Source organism: Sorex fumeus, unplaced genomic scaffold (genome assembly GCF_029834395.1).
Source record: "Sorex fumeus unplaced genomic scaffold, SorFum_2.1 ptg000061l, whole genome shotgun sequence".
Classification (NCBI taxonomy): domain Eukaryota; kingdom Metazoa; phylum Chordata; class Mammalia; order Eulipotyphla; family Soricidae; genus Sorex; species Sorex fumeus.
This window is the reverse complement of record NW_026606118.1, coordinates 17949349-17967521: the sequence shown is the minus strand read 5'-3', so window position 1 is coordinate 17967521 and position 18173 is coordinate 17949349. Positions and strand designations below refer to the sequence as shown.

At 36.8% G+C, this 18173-nt stretch overlaps 1 protein-coding gene across 1 annotated transcript in view; it reads left to right on the top strand.

The window, feature by feature from the left end:
- ADGB (androglobin) overlaps positions 1-18173 on the top strand; it is a 224289-nt gene that overhangs the window by 84857 nt on the left and 121259 nt on the right. The window contains exons 9-12 of the mRNA XM_056126354.1: positions 2580-2714; positions 4792-4886; positions 9535-9709; positions 16113-16203. Of these exons, the coding sequence (XP_055982329.1) occupies positions 2580-2714; positions 4792-4886; positions 9535-9709; positions 16113-16203 (496 nt within the window). The remainder of the gene's footprint in view (positions 1-2579; positions 2715-4791; positions 4887-9534; positions 9710-16112; positions 16204-18173) is intronic.

The window sequence follows — 18173 nt, the reverse complement described above, 5'->3', positions numbered from 1 at the left end:
ATCAAGGATATACATAGCACTGGTTGAACTCCACAAGGAGAAAACATCCAACCCCATCAAAAAATGGGGCAATGAAATTAACAGAAACTTTCTCAAAGAAGAAATCCGAATGGCTAAAAGGCACATGAAAAAATGCTCTACATTACTAATCATCAGGGAGATGCAGATCAAAACAACAATGAGATATCACTTCACACCACAGAGACTGGCCGACATCCAAAAGAACAAAAGCAACTGGTGTTGGCGCGGATGTCGCAAGAAAGGTACTCTCCTTCACTGCTGGTGGGAATGCCGACTGATTCAGCCCTTTTGAAAAACAGTATGGACGATTCTCCAAAAATTAGAAATTGAGCTTCCATTTGACCCAGCAATACCACTCCTGGGAACATAGCCTGGAGAGGCAAAAAAGTATAGCTGAAATGACAACTGCATTTCTCTGTTCATTGCTGCACTGTTCACAATAGCCAAAATCTGGAAAAAAACCTGAGTGCCCGAGAACAGATGACCAGTTAAATAAACTTTGGTACATCTATACAATGGAGTACTATGCGGCTGTTAGAAAAGACGAAATCATGAAATTTACATAAAAGTGGTACTACATGGAAATTATCATGCTAAGTGACTCAGAAAGAAAGGGACAGACATAGAAAGATTGCATTAATCTGGGGAATATAAAGTAACAAAATAGGAGACTAACATCCAAGCATAGTCAAAATAAGTACCAGGAGTCTCCATGGCTTGAAGGCCAGCTGCACATGCTAGGGGAAAGGGCAGCTCATACAGAGAAGGGAACACCAAGTAAAGGGTGTTGTGAGGATCTTCCCAGGATGGGAGATGCATGCTGATAGTAGACTATAGACTGAACATGATTGCCACTCCATACCTCTTTTGCAAACCTCAGCAATCAAAAGGAGAGAGAGAACAAAAGGGAATGCCCTGCCATAGAGGTGGGATGAGATGGGGGTGATGGGAGGAGTGGGAGGGTTACTGGGATCATTAGAGTTGGAAAATGGGCACTGGTGGAGGTATGGGTACTTGATCATTATATAACTGAAACCCAAGCACAAAAACTTGTAAGGTCAGCAACTGTACCTCATGGTGTTTCACTAATAAAAAAATAATAATAAATTAAAAAAAAACAGATACCAACAGACATGGTTACCGCTGAAGGCAAAAAAGTGATTCCAGAATCAGGTAGAACAGCTTCATCATTTGAGAGCTTTTCTGCTGGATTTTGCTCTGTGGAGGACTTTCCACTCTGGTAAGGGACAGGATGAAAGACATATTGGAGAATGTTTAATACACAGGTGGAAGAAAAAGAATGTATTAATGACCGTTTAGAAGTTCCTGAAAAAACGGAGAGCTACAAAATGAAACCAATAGGTAATAAGTGAAACCCATAGATGATATTTAGAGTTAGAAACTGATGAGAGAATCAGTGTCTCTAAGTGATGTTTGGGATGATGTATTTGAAAGTCACCTGGAAAACTTTCTGTTAAGGCAGAAGATTCAGAACCCAGATGGAAGAATTGAACTTACTGAGGGCGCAAACATTCTCTCATTCTGGTCAATGAACAGATAGAGACATAGTTCAGTGAGTGAATTTGTTTAATAGAAAGACATTCATGGCTTCTGGAAAAAAGCTCTAATTTTAATCTTTATAGACATTGGAGAGTGTGGTAGAGGTGGAAGACCAAGGTTCTTATGGTGATTTAAAATATATTTGGCAGAGGTTTGCATAATTGGGAAGATTATCTCCACTAGGACAGACACTAATTTTATCTGGAGAGGGGTTGACAATATGGATGGGTAAAATGGCAGAAGAGCAACACATTTATTTAAAGTAAGGTAAAAAAAAAGGTAAAGGCCCTCCCGTTGATCGTCGATTTGCTCGAGCGGGCCCAGTAACGTCTCCATTGGAGACTTTGTTGTTACTGTGTCTGGCATATCGAATACTCTCGGTAGCTTGCCGGGCTCTCCGAGAGGGGCGGAGGAATCGAACTCGGGTCGGCCATGTTGGCCGCTTGTAAGGCGAACGCCCTACCCGCTGTGCTATCACTCCAGCCCTATTTAAAGTAATAAAAGAAACACATTTTAGTAGAGAATGTTGCATATTATACAAATACATGTCTATATTAAACTGTATTTTCCTATTTGTTATTTTTGTTATATACTATTTCTACTAATGAATTCTGAATATGCATTTTATGACTTTGTACAGTTTTGTTTTAATGTGATACAGAAAGCCATATATTGCAGTCTAGAATTAGGCTAAATTGGAATATTTATGAAAAATGCATAATGAAATTCTAATAGCTTTTAAAACTACTTCTTTTCCATTTAATTATCTGATTCTGTGCTTAATGTTGTAGTTTTCTTGACTTATGTACCTAAAATAACAATGTTCAGTTTACTCTGGCAGTTTCTAATTAGAGGTGAGTACTGTCTTGAGAAGTTTGTAGTTGTGATTTTACATCTAAATTGTACTTTTTCAGCCTATGTTTCAACACAATGACTAAATACGAAGTAGAGTCTGAGATTTTTGTAGTTAAAAGATTGTATTTTTTTTAATACAATAGAGAAAGCAGAGCCAAAAGACATTGGGAAAAAGAGGAGTAAAGACGGAGAAAAGGAAAAGGAAAAATACAAATGGTCAATCCATGGCTCAAGAACCTCATCCGAAGGCCACCACTCTCTACAGTCTGTTTCAGAATTTAAGCAATCAGTCTTCGAGAGTAACTATTCTAGCTTTTCAGTAAACTGGTGGAGAACATGAAAAATTACAAGAGTAGTGTTTATGCTAAGGAAGGCACACCAAGAAACTTCATTGCCTGCTAGTATAGAAATATGTCATATATTGTAGTTCTTATATTATAGAATGTATTATGTGATTATATAAACATATAATTCTATTTATAAATATATATTATTTTATAGCATATAATATATATTAGTATACATCTTCTACTTTATAAACTATATATAAATTATTTATAGATAATATACATCGTAATTGAAATATATACATAATATTTAATATTAATATTAATATTAATATTAATATTTAATATAATGATTGAAACAGCTCCATTTACCTCTAACATTCTGCTTTATCTGGCTTATTTACTTGATTTCTTAATGCTTTATTATGATTTTTGTGAGGACCTAATGATAATTGTGGCTTTTTCTTGACAGAACTTGTTAAAGAAATTTGTTACTAATTTATTTTATCTTTTCTTTTTTTACTGAAGCATATATATTTAAGCATATATATTTAAAGGAATTTACTTTAGAGAAATGTGAAAGGAGAGAAAGAGAGCTGTGTTCACGAGAGAACACAGGTTCCTCCAGAGGAAAAAAGAGCCACAACGTGTCACTAATTCTATCTTTTATTCTTCACTAAAAATTATCTCCTGTATCATGGCTTTAAGTGATTTTTTTAAAGGGTTGGCATAGTATTCCCCAAGTAACTAATGACTTACAATCTTTTTTTGAAAATCACTAAATCTTTACTGGGTTCCTTTGTGAGAGCTAAATGAGCAATAGTTCCATTTCTGCAAAGTTTACAGCTTATGGGGCTGAAGTAGGATCTTCCAGGTTCAATTCCAGACACCACATGACCCCTGAAGCATCACCAGATACAGTTTGGAGGGTCCTGAGTACCGCCAGAGTGCCTATGGCGTCCCTAGTACTGCAGGACTGCAAGAGCATCTTATTCTCTGGTCCTTGCTCTGAACTGACAGCCTGGTTGTCTGAGAATCAATTGCTGGTAGAGTCCTAGGACTTCCTGAGCACCGATTGGGAGAGAGTGACTGTGAAAGCAAGAGTGAAAGCAAGACTGAGAGAGAAATATTCATAGTCTAATTCAATCTCAAAATTCAGAATGTAGTTCAGACTTGAGGCCATGGAGTAAAACTGGGTTCATGCCTCACGCAATGAAAATATACAAAGTTAAAATTTTTGATGTATAAAGTCTATATATGTTTGTAATAAACTTAATCCATTCCAGGGCAATTTTTTAAAGAATATATGGTCATATATTTTATGGTTATAAAGATATTTTCTAATAAGCATTGTCTAGTACATTTCAATTTACATGTATGAGTTTTTAAAGGAATAGAATGAAAGTTTTAAAAATAAATGCAAGAGGAAAATTAATTGCCTAACACTATTTTTGCCAGGATCACAAAATATCAAAAGCAGACTGAGTCAAATGTGGTAATTTAGGAATGCAAAGAGACATAAACAAATAACTGATGCTTTAAAGCAAAATCTACAAAGATGAAGTATTTCAAACTAAGTTATGTTTTTCTTCTTTGTGGAAGGTCCATTTGTTCACTCTTTCTTCTTGAAATTACAGTCTCCGGGACTTCCTTAAATTGAAAAACTTCTGTGAAAGTTAATAGTGTCTCAATTTTCAAATTATTCCGATTATTATTATTAATTTTCAAATTATTATTATTAATTTTCAAATTAACACGATCACTCATAGATCATCCTAAATTCTGCTGACTGATAGCTAGAAATTTTGCATAGTTACATTTCTACAGTGATGGAATGTTTTTTTTTAAGTAATTAAATGAACAACTATGAAGGCAAACTAATAAGTCAGTATAAGTACATATTTGATTCTTATCATTTACAGGATACATTTAAAAAAAGTTATTTATCTTTTTTTTAATTAGCAAAGATAAGTTTATTCATAAATTTGGACTATCTGGGAGGACCTACTGACTGATAGGAACTCAGGAAGTAGAACCTCAGTGATACAATTTATGTTTGGCATTATAGGTTCTGCATTATCACAGTCTCCTGATATGGCGGTATATGCTACCTACACACCGCTCTACTTGTTTGAAAAGAAGATCTTTGCACTAGAGAATATGGTAAGCACTTTAGACAGGAAATGCAATATTACTTATTGTGAGACTTTAATTCGATGATAATTCTCTTCCTGGATAATATTTCTAGAGATTATCTCAACAACAAAAATTTAAAGTAACTCACATCCAGAGCTGGTAAACATCCAGAGCTGCTACAATCTCTTTATATCTTAAAATAAAAGAGACAAAAAAAGTTAATTAATTTTTTTTTCTGATAGATGTCATAACTTACAGAAACGTACAACTGATAGGTAAAGGGAATAAAACTAAAATATTGATAGCTTCTATACCTAGGCACTGCTAACATTTTGGCATATAATTGTTTATTTTCTATGTATACCCATGGGCTTCCAAAAATATTTTTAAATAAAATAGTTTTTGTTGAGAAATTTACTTAGAAAAATGTAAGGGGAGAAAAGAGAGGAAAAAATGTTCAAGTGAGGACATGGGCTTCTTCAGAGTGGAAAAAACAGAGGTGAATAATGCATCTTCAAGAGAGAATGTGGGCTTCTCTGGGGTGAAAAATAATTTTCCAAATCTTTTATCTTTTGTTCTTGGACATACATTGTAGCACTGTCCTTCCACTGTTTGATTTGCTCCAGCAGGCACCAGTAACGTCTCCATTGTGAGACTTGTTGTTACTGTTTTTGTCATATCAATTACGCCTCGAGGAGCTTGCCAGGCTCTGCCGTGTGTCAGAATACTCTCAGTAGCTTGCCAGGATCTCCAAGAGGGACTGAGGAATTGAACCCAGGTTGGCTGCATGCAAGGCAAACATCCTACCCTCTGTGCTAATAGTCAGTTATTTATCTCTTTCACTGAAAAAAGTGTTGCATGCAAGATTACTCTTCAATCTATTTAGACAAATATACTATTGCATTGGGCTGGAGTGATAGCACAGCGGGTAGGGCATTTGCCTTGCACGTGGCCTATCCAGATTTGATTCTTCCGTCTCTCTTTGAGAGCCTGGCAAGCTACAAAAGTATCCTGCCCACGCAGCAGAGCCTGGCAAGCTCCCTGTGGCCTATTCGATATGCCAAAAACAGTAATAACAAGTCTCACAATGGAGACGTTTTGGTGCCTGCTCGAGCAAATCAATGAACAATTGGAGGACAGTGTTACTATTGCATTTGGAGCTTATTAAATAAATCACCCCATGGGGAACATTATTCCCTGAATTTCATGTGTTCCAAAACCACTACATTAGTATATAGGAAGGTCAGATGGGGCAATAAAGTACTTATTTATAAATGTTTATTTGGTTAATTATAAACATCTGAGTACTAAAAACAATGGAATTTGATTGAAACATAAAAATCAAATTTGATGATTATTACATTTTACTCTGTATTATATTTACTTCGAGAAGATTTACTCAAAGGACTTAGTTTTTCTGCTTCTACCATTCCTCCTCTTCTCCTTCTTTTGAAGATAGAAAGCTTTTTTCTTTCTGAAATAGCCTTCTTAAAATGGAGGTGGGTAATAGGTAAAATTATCAATATAGAGGTAGCAAAAGGTCTTATGCTATAATTCCAAAGTTAATAAGCATTGTGATGGCTAAATTTAAGTGTATTTCTAGCCCTCTCCCATCTTTATCCTCTTGTTAAGACTAGATAATACGTAGAAATGGTTTAAAGAAGCTGATCCCTTGAAGAACCTCCCAGTGTCTAAATCAATTAAGAGATAGACTTCAAGGATAACACTGACAAGAGCATCATGAACACCCAGTCTTTGCTTATGATTATTTTTTTTCATATTAGCTGTTAGGATGAACAAGTTTACCTGATAAATATCAGACTGTAATGGGAATGCCATATTTTATCTATCTATCTATCTATCTATCTATCTATCTATCTATCTATCTATCTGGACTACACCTGCTGTGTTTAGGGCTTAATTTTGGTTCTGTGCTCAGGGATCATTCCTGGCAGCACCACGTATTGAACCAGGTTGGCTGAATGTAAGGCTGTAATATCTCTCCACTTCCTCTAAGTGTCACATTTCATAAGTGAAGCTATGGAAAATAAATCAGTCTAATGGAATTTTTCAGAAAGGACTACCTTGTCAAAATTATAGCTAAAGTGAAACTAGCATGTAAAATAGACAATATTTATTTAACTAGCCAATATTTAACAATATTTATTTAACTGGCATGTAAAACAAAGACAACAATTATTTAACTAGCCAATAAAGAATGCAAGAAATAACAGTTTTTGTAAAGGAACGAGTTGTCACAAATTGGCCTGTTTTTTCCTTAGCCTCTTATGGATGAATATTCCAAATGAGTTGAATTTTACTTGAATAGGTGATTTGGAGATTTTTAAAAAGACTTCAACTGACTTAAAGCCCCTACTTTACATCCTTTCAAATGTTTTGAATTTGGACTTGCTGAAAGTCTGACTGAAAGTATCAGAATTATTCAGTATTTCTTGAGTGATTTATTTGTAAGATTTCACCAAAATTCTTAATGTTCTACATGTCACTTGGTCCCTAATTCCAATCCAAGAAAAATTGAAATCCTATAAGAAAGTTTTTCACCATGAAAATATAACTTTTTCACATGACTTTGAAGTACTGTATAGTCTGTTGGAAAAAATTAAATATGAAAAATTGGCTTGCATACCTTAAATCAGGCAACTAATTTTATAGATCATTTAAACAAAAACTTGGTCTTAATACCATGATTATGGTATTAACTAAATTAAATATTAACATAATTATTATCATTTAAGTATTAACGCTGTCTGTCCTCCCGTTGTTCATCGATTTGCTCGAGTGGACCCAGTAACGTCTACATTTTGAGACTTGTTGTTACTGTGTTTGGCATATCGAATACGTCACGGGTAGCTTACCAGGCTCTGCCATGCAGGCGAGATACTCTTGATAGCTTGTTGGGCTCTCTGAGAGGGGCAGAGGAATCGAACCCGACTCAGCCGGGTTGACTGTGCACAAGGCAAATGCCCTCCTGCTGTTCTATCGCTCCAGCCCTAAGTATTAACATAAATACTAAAATCATTTTGTTTTCTAAAGTTCAGAAGAGAAATTAAGTAAAGTACAACTTTGGTTGCCTGTATAGAAGTGAAAATATGGAGACCCAAATTTTATAACTTTCATTCTATCTAGAAATTATTCAACCTATCAATATTACTTTGGACATGACTTCTACTTTGGATAATTCTTAGTGCAATTTCTATATAATGTACTTATAAAATGTTTTGTTTGAAGCATTGTCTTACTAAATAACATTAATACATTTCCGTTTGCATGGAAAGGATGATATTCAAGTGTCCAGAAAAAAATGGTAGAAATTGTGAATTTAGAGTTTAGAGCTCTATGAAAAGAAGTTTTTTTTCAGCCACTGTAAGACAATTTTGGACCTTTCAACACTATTTTCTCACAAAAGTAATACAAAGAGGAAAGATTTTTTTCTCTTTTTAATTGGGCATTTTAAAAATGAAATCAAATAAAATTATTTTTGCTTTGCTTATTTTCAGCTCTTCTAACTGACGTTCCTAAATGCAGTAGTGCACTGATTTACTTTAACTTACAACTCTTGATTTTTACAATTATTAATTAATCGCTGCCTAAAAAATATGCTGTCTCTTGAATACTCCTTGTTATTTTATGTCATGTTGAAATACAAATTGAGCTTTGGGAAATAGTCACAGAGCAAGGCTGCCTCTAGCTTTTGTGATAGGTGAATTTGCCCTGTAGATTTTGGTAGGTGAGTTAAGGGGCCTCATTTATAATTTGCTTCATAGACCTGTAGTTTCAAGTATTGTCATTTTTACTAAAGTCAATGATGCAAGATCACTAGGAAGAAAAACCATATTGGAAAAATTAATTTTAACTTTAATAGACTGATGGTTTCATTTTAATTCCAATATTTCAACTTGACCTTGTGAATATAAAATTTTTCTTTTTGTAAAAATGACTTAAACTTCCACATAACTTGAATATTTTTTTCCTTACTGCATCTTTCAGTCACTAATCAGCAACTGAAAGTTCTGTCTAAATCTTATTCTGAATTGTTCCCAAATGCAGTGAGTTCAGGAGAGCTGCACGATTTGGATATGGGGGAAACGTTGAATATGGGGGACATATGCCTGGGAGAGAAAAGACAGCCCCTGGCTTCCAGGAATGAGTTCATTGTTTTCCATTGTCAGTGTGATCCTAGGGACTTTTCTCTGAGGGAGTGAGCGTTTCAAGGGAGAGGAAGAAAACATAGACAGGGAAGCTAGGATGTTTTGATTGATCTGCCACACTGAGCAGTAGAGATTTTTTTTTAATGTGCTACGGTTAAAGCTAACCATCACAGGCTACGCATATAGCATCTGTGTTAGAACTTAAATCTGTAAAAGAGTGATTGATGTGTTGCATTTTATGCAATGCCATAGAATATTGAATTTTCAGAACTGAAAAGTGACTTCCTGTTCTCTTTTGTAATTTTGTAAAGAAAAGGCCCTAGAGAAAATAAAATTTGCAATTGGGAGTGGTGCTTTCTCTAGGAAGACAGAGATATGGGTAGTTATTCTGCCTTTTTAAAAAAATCACTATATATAGAAGGAATGGAATTCTTACAATGTCAACCATTATTTTACATGTCTTGCGACCTTATAAGAATCTTTTATACTTTATTTCCACCATTTAGGCCAGTTCTGCTGAGAAGCTTAGAGAATACGGTTTTTCCCACGCCTACAGTCATCCTGTACTGTTGACTAGAACTCGATCCTGCCCTCTTATTCCACCCCCAAAGCCATCTCAAGTACCTGCCTGGAAACTCTTTCGCCAGAAGAAAGAAACTGTTATAACAGATGAAGCTCAAGGTATGGTTCATATTCTTGGACAAATTTTTTCCTAGTAAATACTTATTTAAAAGTGGCAGGAGGCGTACTGGGAACATTGATGGTGGAAAATGCACACTGGTGGAGGGATGGACATTCAATCACTGTATGACTGAAACTCAATCATGAAGGCTTTATAACTGTATCTCACAATAATTCAATTAAAACAATTATTTAAACTAAGTCTAATAGTTTCATGTGTAATGAGCAATGTATATCACAGTAAATCACCCAATAATTGTTAGGGCACAGATCGTGATCTCCCTTTAACGACAAAGAGATTCCAGAGACTGCAAACAGCAAGCAAGGTTTATTGTAAGACTGGCTAGCCAGGGTCAAGCCGCCTACACAGACACGCAGGTCAGTTAGGTGAGGCAAGACCCCGAACTTCTTCAAAGGGGATCTTATATAGGCCTTCACTGGCCGTTACAGCAAAGCCCGCGCATTTCATAGCCAATAGATTTGTAACATCATATGCTTTCTTAACCAATCCAATTAAGGGTACATCACTTCTTAGCCTATAGTTTAAAGATCATCATTTTGCGTCAGTGCTTAGGAACTGACAGGTTTTTAAGGCAGTCCTGGGTCTTGCAACATGGGTCTCATGAGAGACATCCGGTTATCTGGTCTGACCCCCACCCTTCGAGTACCTGTATCTGAATTCCTTGCTCAGGGGCAGAAAAACCAGTTATTTTGCAGTGCAGGTTCCTATAAAGTGGATCTGAAAAAGCTTATCTAGACCTGTTCCTTGAAAAACAAGTGATTTTGCAATGCAGGTTCCTATTAAGCTGAGCTAAATTAATTCTGGTGGTAGTCCATTTTGGGCCTGTCCCTTACAATAATATCTAAAGTCTACATTACTTTTTTATCCCAATGATCACCCCATTAATTAATTAAGGAATGAATTCTGCTCCTCCCCCAAACTCAACAGCTTGGTTCACTTCCATACTGACCAGATGCATCAAGGTTATGGATGATGGAACTGGGTAATGGAATTGTTGTTATTGTGGTGGAAAAGAGGGTTGCAACAAATAAAATCTGAAATAGCATGTGTCAAGTCACTAGAGTGAATTTTTAATATGCAAATCTACTTAAGGTACCTTAGAGGACATATATATATATATAATATCTCCAGGGCCAGCCAGGAGGAGGACGTGATGGCTCTCCCCCTAGCCGCCTGGATTCTGGAGGGCCCCCTGGGACCAGTTGTCCAGCTGGCGTGGCCCAGGTCATGGGGCAGACGATGGAGGAAATGAGGGACAAAGCTGTTGATTGTACAGATGCCGTTTATTCCATTCTCTCTATGAGCCTGCCCCAGTCTCTCTGAGCTTCCCATTCTAGTCTCCACTTCTCCTCATTCCCATCTCCTCCTGTCTCTCCCGCTCATCTCTCTGTGCTCCATTTCACAGCCTGGGCTCTCTCTCATCATGTACCTACTCCTCTTTCTTCTACATTCTTCTCCCTCTGTCCCCCTTGCTAGTCTCTTCGCACTCCATCTTGCTGCCCTGTTCTCTCTCCAGCTCTCTCCCTCTCTTCAGATCTCTTGCCACTCCAACTCCCCAGCACTCTTGGCCTATACTACCCAGTCCGGTAGCAAAATCAACATAAGAAAGCCCTTCCTGAGGGCCCACCAGGTTGAAAGAAAACAACACCAAAGAGGTATTTCAAAGCCCTTCCTGACAGCCTCAGGCAAAATACATCTTAAGGTGTTTTTCTCCTCTCCTCAGTCCAATAATTTTATCAACATCCTAATACTAGTTATTTTTGTATGGACACAGTAAGAGATACACTGAGGCTTGTAGGGCAGTTTTCCTGGGAACATCTTGCCTCAGACTCAGACTACAGAACACAGGCCAGATTAATCTTTCCTAATCCTAGCAGGGTCCGAATCTAGTTAGTACTTTTTGGATCATGACAGTATTTGTCCATGTTCAAGCTCTTAACTTATAGCTAAGCATTGGGCACTTTGGCCAGGCCCATTTCGATGCCAGGGTAGCACACAGTTTACCGCTTGCCCTGGTTCCATCCAGTCCCTCCTAGGGACCCTGTCTTTGGGGGTTCTAGGAAGCAAGGGCAGCTGAGATTTAGGCTGAGAACAGATGCTGAGGAGGAAACTATCACTGAGAGTCATGTTACAAAAGCATGGCACATACTGTCTTCTTGAGTCTGCACAATAAGGACATTTCTCTGAGTAAACTATGCAAAGGACTTAAGGAGAAGAGAAAAACAACATTTACAAGTCAACAGAGCACAAAGAAAGAAGTAGCAAAAAAAACACACACAGGAATGAAAGCACTGTGATGGGAGCAACCCAATAAACCTAAACTACCTGAGGCTATGCAGGAAGGACAAAACAATGTTATTCTACACACATACTCAGTAAACTTGGTTTTACTTGAAACTTCTATAGGAAAAAAAATTTCTGTCCTGGACTAGCTCTTATTTCTTATTGTCTATCAGCACTCAGTGGCAGATATAAATAGACAAAACTAGGTTCATTTTGGGCCAGAGATGCTGGTACCTTCTTCCTCTTATCTTCACTGTTCAGGAGTTCACATCCAGATTCCTCACATTTCATATATAATTCTTCTTCAATTGTTCTCTACAAATATTTATTCTTCCTGTTTTCATTTACCATTAAGTTTCAATGTAAGATGGTGAAAGAAGAAATGGATAAGATATTATTCATCTTGACAATTGTTTTATTAACAACCAGAATTTATTAATACTTATATTAATACAAATTGTTAATAATTATTCAAATTACTTAAACTACAATAATTAATATTAATAATGGCATTGCTACTAATAATAAATAACATTTAAATGAATAATAAAAGTAATTAAGGCAAAGAAGAATAACTCATAATTTGTTTATTAATGTAATCACCTTTCCATAGCTGATTTGGCACTGTATTTTTTAATTAAGGATGAGAAGTAGCTGGAGTGCTCTGCATATATGTGTGTGTGTGTGTGTATTTTTATGTGTGTGTAATTTCAAGAAGGATAAACGCTCTAATTCAAAGCAATCATTTGTTTTGTGTTTTGTCTTTATTTCCTTACTTTTGCATTCACTCTTCTTGTCTTTTCTAAAGCCTCTTCCTCTGCCCCCCCCCCCCAATTATATTAGTAGCAGTGCATCATGTACTACAAGTTCTTACATTTAGCAACTGTGCTCAAGGGTCTGTGTCCTGAATGAAAAATGAAGGCAAAGTCACAATCGACAAGCTAGAGCTAATTTCAATGGTGGATCCCCAGTGAAATTTGTACTTATGCTTTAAGTGTCTGGTCCCATGAACTACTCTTGTCTCTTTCTGTTTTTTCCCTAAGCTTAAAGATTGATTTTATTTATTTATTTATTCCTTTTTCATGAAACTGAGGGATACAAAGTTACAAAACTGTTTATGGTTGGGTTTCAGTCATACAATGTTCCATTATCCAATCCTCCACCAGTTTACATTTCCCATCACCAATGTCCCCAGATTCCCTCCCACCACTTCCCCACTTGTCTCTATAGCAAGTGCGTTTCTTCTCTCTCTCTCTCGTTCTCTCTCTCTCTCTTTCTCTCTCGCACGTGCGCACTTGCTCGAGTGCATGTGCGCACACACTCCCTCTCTCTCTATCGGCATATTGGTTTGCAATACAGGTATTGAGAGGCCATCCTGTTTGTTCCTCTACCTACTTTCAGCCCACAGTTTTATTCCGAATGACAATTTCTAACTATCTTGTCATAGTAGTCCCTTCTCTATCCCAATCGCCTTTTCCCCTAGCACTTGAGGCAGGCTTCCAACCATGGACCTACCCTTTTGACCCTTGTTTCTACTGCTCTTGGGTATTAGTCTCATATTATGTTTTTTTAGTATCTCACCCGCATGGCAGAGCCTGGCAAGCTACCCATGATGTATTCTATATGCCAAACATAGTAACAACAAAGTCTCCAATGGAGATGTTACTGGGTCCGCTCGAGGAAATCGATGAACAACAGGAGGACAGTGACAGTGACAACTATTATATCATTGTCTAGAAGAGAATAAGCTATAAGCTTTTTGGATTATTCACCTGTTACTTACTTTGAGATCTCTGAAAACACTAATAATATGTAATGGCATCACATTTCTTCTGCCCTATTTATTTCTTCAATAAAATTACTTCAAAGTGAAACTTATTACTTAACCCATGGGCCAAAGACTGAATGCTATATTAGCAGGTATAAAAATAAAATAAATGTCTTTATCATCTCCATAAGACCTCTTGGGTTACCAGATTTACTGTCAATAAGTAGTAATGGTTTGAAAGGAGTTTTTTTTTTCCTGGGCAAGTAGGTCCCAGTAGCAGATTTCAGATATTCAATAAACTATATGATAAACCGATATGCTATTTTTATTCACTTATAAGGGGCAAGTAGAGTAGGTTTAACATAATTATTATAAGGATCCTAGGCTTTTCAGGATGGCAAATAAACACTGACCTATTTAAAGTCAGTTGGCTTGTTCTTTGAAGCCATAATTGACTTCTCCATTGCTGTGAAAGGTCTAAATCACTTCTCCAGTATATGTCTGTTTGCTCTGCACTGATTATCTGTTTTGAGGTATAGCCACCTACATCTAATTTCTTAGCCAGATATTGCTGGATAACTTGCTGTCACTTTATGTTTACACTGGCCGCTTCACTTTGCATATTAATGCTGTGTGTCTGACTTCTTCATACACTTGTATTTCATTCGGAAGCCATTAAGCCCTTGTCTGAGTACATCAGGGGTATAGAGTATGAGGTGTCACTCCAAGAATTCTAAAATATTAAACATGGTGATACAGCTGAGGTAAATTTAATTTTTTTTAACTTGATGGTGACTTTGGGGTCCAGAGGCATCTCTATGGTGTGTTGCTTTTGTGTTTCTCTTTTCCAAGTGATTTCCATAAGTCTCTGGATCATGCCCACTAATGAGCTTTAATGGTACCAGAGGCAGTTGATGGGTGTGACTGTCAGACTACTGAAAACACAGGGAGATGAGGGAAGCTCACCCATTCCTGACTCTGCAAACCCGGAGATTTCAGTCACAAGTCCTGAATACCTGGGTTTTTCTGCAGATTCATTCATGGATGAGGCTGATCCAAACCTGTAGAAATCGGTCATTGAGCATGGCAGCAATTGAGTTCTGGAGGTTTTTGGCTGCTAGGACTCTGTTGGGGCTGGTATGTGTGTGTGTAGGGTGAGGGGACTCACCCACTCCCTTCCGGGTTTATTAGATAGCCTGGTGCAAGATCCAAAGGCATCTCTGTGGCATGTTGCTCTGTGTTGCTCTCTTCCGAGAGATTTATTTCTGATTCTCTTTTATCTTTCTTAAACTAAGGTAAACTCTGATATCGCTTGAAAAGGAAAATATACTTCTACTTTTAGTTTTTATTTAAGTTAAATACATAGATTTATACTTTAAATATGTGTTCACTTGGAACATTAAGAATAACGAAATGAGAAGAGAAAAATTGAACATACACATATTTTCTGATTTTGCTTCTGGTGGTGGTTATGGAATCTATGTAAGTAATGGCTCTTTTATGATCTTCAGGAGAAATCTAAGGATTTTTAGGATTCTAAATTTGTTACATCCTGGCTACAGGTTCGCCATATAATGATCTTTCTTCTGTTAGATTTAGTATATAAAAAGGAAATTAGAGTAGGAAGTGTAAACGTTTATTTTGGAGATTACCACAGAACAAGCCCAGGAAAGTCTTGTGTATTTAGTAGTCTTAGCTTCCAATTTCCTCCCTCCAATGGACATTACTTCATGGTTGCAGAATATTTCATTAAAACAGTCACTCCTGATGTTTAATGTTGGGATTAACTGTGCTGGTGCATGAGATGTGTTCCTTATCTACTGAAAGCTTTACTTCTTATCAGTTTCAGATGCTTTGGAGAATTCCCAACTCATATCTAAGCAACTTTCTTTTCTACTCATAAAATTTGCTTTATTGCATGGTATGTTATTCCCTTAATATTTGCCTCAGTTGATTATCTGTTCTTTGTTCTTCATATCTTGAAAAAAGTTGGTTTAACTCTGAGAACACATCCTCAATAAAATATTTGGTGGAAAGCTATTCCTGTATCTGAAATTGCAATGACAATGGACAATAACTTTATAACCTGTTGTGTTCTAAGATGCCATTATTTCTGTCAAATTTGGAAATCAACTTTAAAGTAGACTAATGAAATCTAGAATTGGTATGATTTTTGAAACTATTTTAAACATAAATTCTAGTATAGCCCTACTTAAGTTATGTTGAAATTTTCTTGATAAGCTAATTAAATAAAAGTCGCATCAAGTGTTCTGCATGTAATCATAGAAGAATTTTTTTTAAAGAATATCTCACTACCTATGTCTTTTTAGAAATTGTAATAAAGAAGCCTGAACAATATCTTGAAATATCAAGTCCATTTCTGAATTATAGGATGACTCCATTTATAATTCCAAAAGAAACGTGAGTATATGACCTTCTTTCCCACCACGGACTCTCATAATCAGAAAAAAAATATTTTGTGGGTTTTTGTATGTAAAATTAACACTAAATTGGTACACTTTAAAGAATAGTAATTGTGTGTGTGTGGTGGGGGGAGAGTCAAAATCTATATATTAAATCTATTTAAGGCTGCTTTTGTGAACTTGCATGACTTGTAACTCCACTAATTTCTTCATTTAATCAATTTTGTTCCCTTGGTGTATATGCCCTGAACTGATTGCTTGTCCCTCATATAATTCACATTTAAACTCTAATGTCAGTGTAGCTGTACTTTGAAATGAGGATCTGAAGATGTGATATGAATGAACGTGGGCCTGGAAACAGTGCCGGCCTCAGAAAGCTTGGGAGAGTTTTTTCCTCTTTCCCCTTCCATGAACCAAGAGCCCCGTGAGGAGACAGGGAGAAGGGGGCTTCTTGCAGACCACAAAGAGAGAACCCTGCTGGAAAATGACCCTCCTGACATGCTGGTCTCAGAATTTCTAGTGCCCCAAATGGCAAGAAATGAGTCTGTGGTTTCAGCCTTACACCTGAGCTCTTATTAGTTATGACATCCTTGAGCAGACTGAGACTACAAGTTCTTCTACTTCTCTTGACTGTCCAGAGAGGAAACACGTCCTGCCCCACCTAGTCATCAGCTTAGGAGGAAACTAAATATGGAAGTAAATACCTACAACAGAGTGTGATAATTGCCATTCCACGATCGGTTTCAAACACTGGAGTATTCACTCTGGAGTGTACAGTATGCCAGGTTCTATAGCGGTAGCTCAAAGAACTGGTTTTGCAGAGGTCAACTAGAAATGTATGTTTATAATCATAATTATATGACATTATATGATTCTCATACCAGCTATAGAAAACAAAGTATTTCACAATGCCTTTTCAGGAGTTCTGATTGTTGGTGAGGGGGGAATTCTAAACAATAATGGTGCATCTTTTGTCTAAATAATGAATGTAATCAAAGCAGAGAGAGTTAAGTAGAAATCATCAGCCTCACAAGCATTGGGAGGGGTGAGAGTGGGGTATTTTGGGGTTCTTGGTGGTGAAAAATAAGTACTGGTGAAGGGAAAGGTGTTTGATCATTGTATGACCGAGACTTAAACCTGAAAGCTTAGTAACTTTTCCCACAGTGATTCAATAAATAAATATAAGAAGAAAAAATGTATATTTAGAAGTCCTGATGTCAGTTGTTGGCAGGAGGGGGAAGAAATTGCCCCCTACCTGTGCTGCAGATGATTTTGCTGATTGTCATGATTCCCCACCTTCTTGGTGTCCAGAGAATATTTGGTGTTTGAAATTCTGCCCAGCTTCCCTTCCCCATCGCCTGTGTGCATCCTTTGATTTTAAAACTTCACATTAGGACTACTTGGCTTGAAGGGAAATGTGGAGTCAGTTGCTCTGTAGTGATTTCATAATTAGCTTACCTGCGTTTTTTGCAGCTCTGCCTGTTTTTCCCTAGCAGCTACCTGCAACGTTTTATTGAAAAGGCGTCTGTTTGTGCCATCGCCAATTTTGAAAGTCCTCATGTCATCTTATGGGATTGTGGGATTCGTTGCCTCGTGAGATTTTTATCATCAGTCTACACTTAGCTTCATCTAAGGAAGACATTGGAGTTCTAGCCTTGGTACTCTTGTTTGGCTAATTCTGCTTTTAAAAAATGTCACCTGAAACTGCAGTGGTATGAGAGGGATGAGAAGGATACATCTGCAATCAGTATCTTACCTTGAACTAAGATGTATGACTGATTATGATTTCCTTTGCTCTCATTTTCCATAGCTGTTTGTTTCTCTTTCGTCCTTACTCGAGATAAAGAGCATAGTTTACCTTGGTTTCCTCCATGTTTTTAAATTTCCTAAAACCAAACAAATACCAAATGAGAAATACACCAGCGTTTTGGGAAATATGAAAGATTTTCTAATCATTTCATAGAAAAT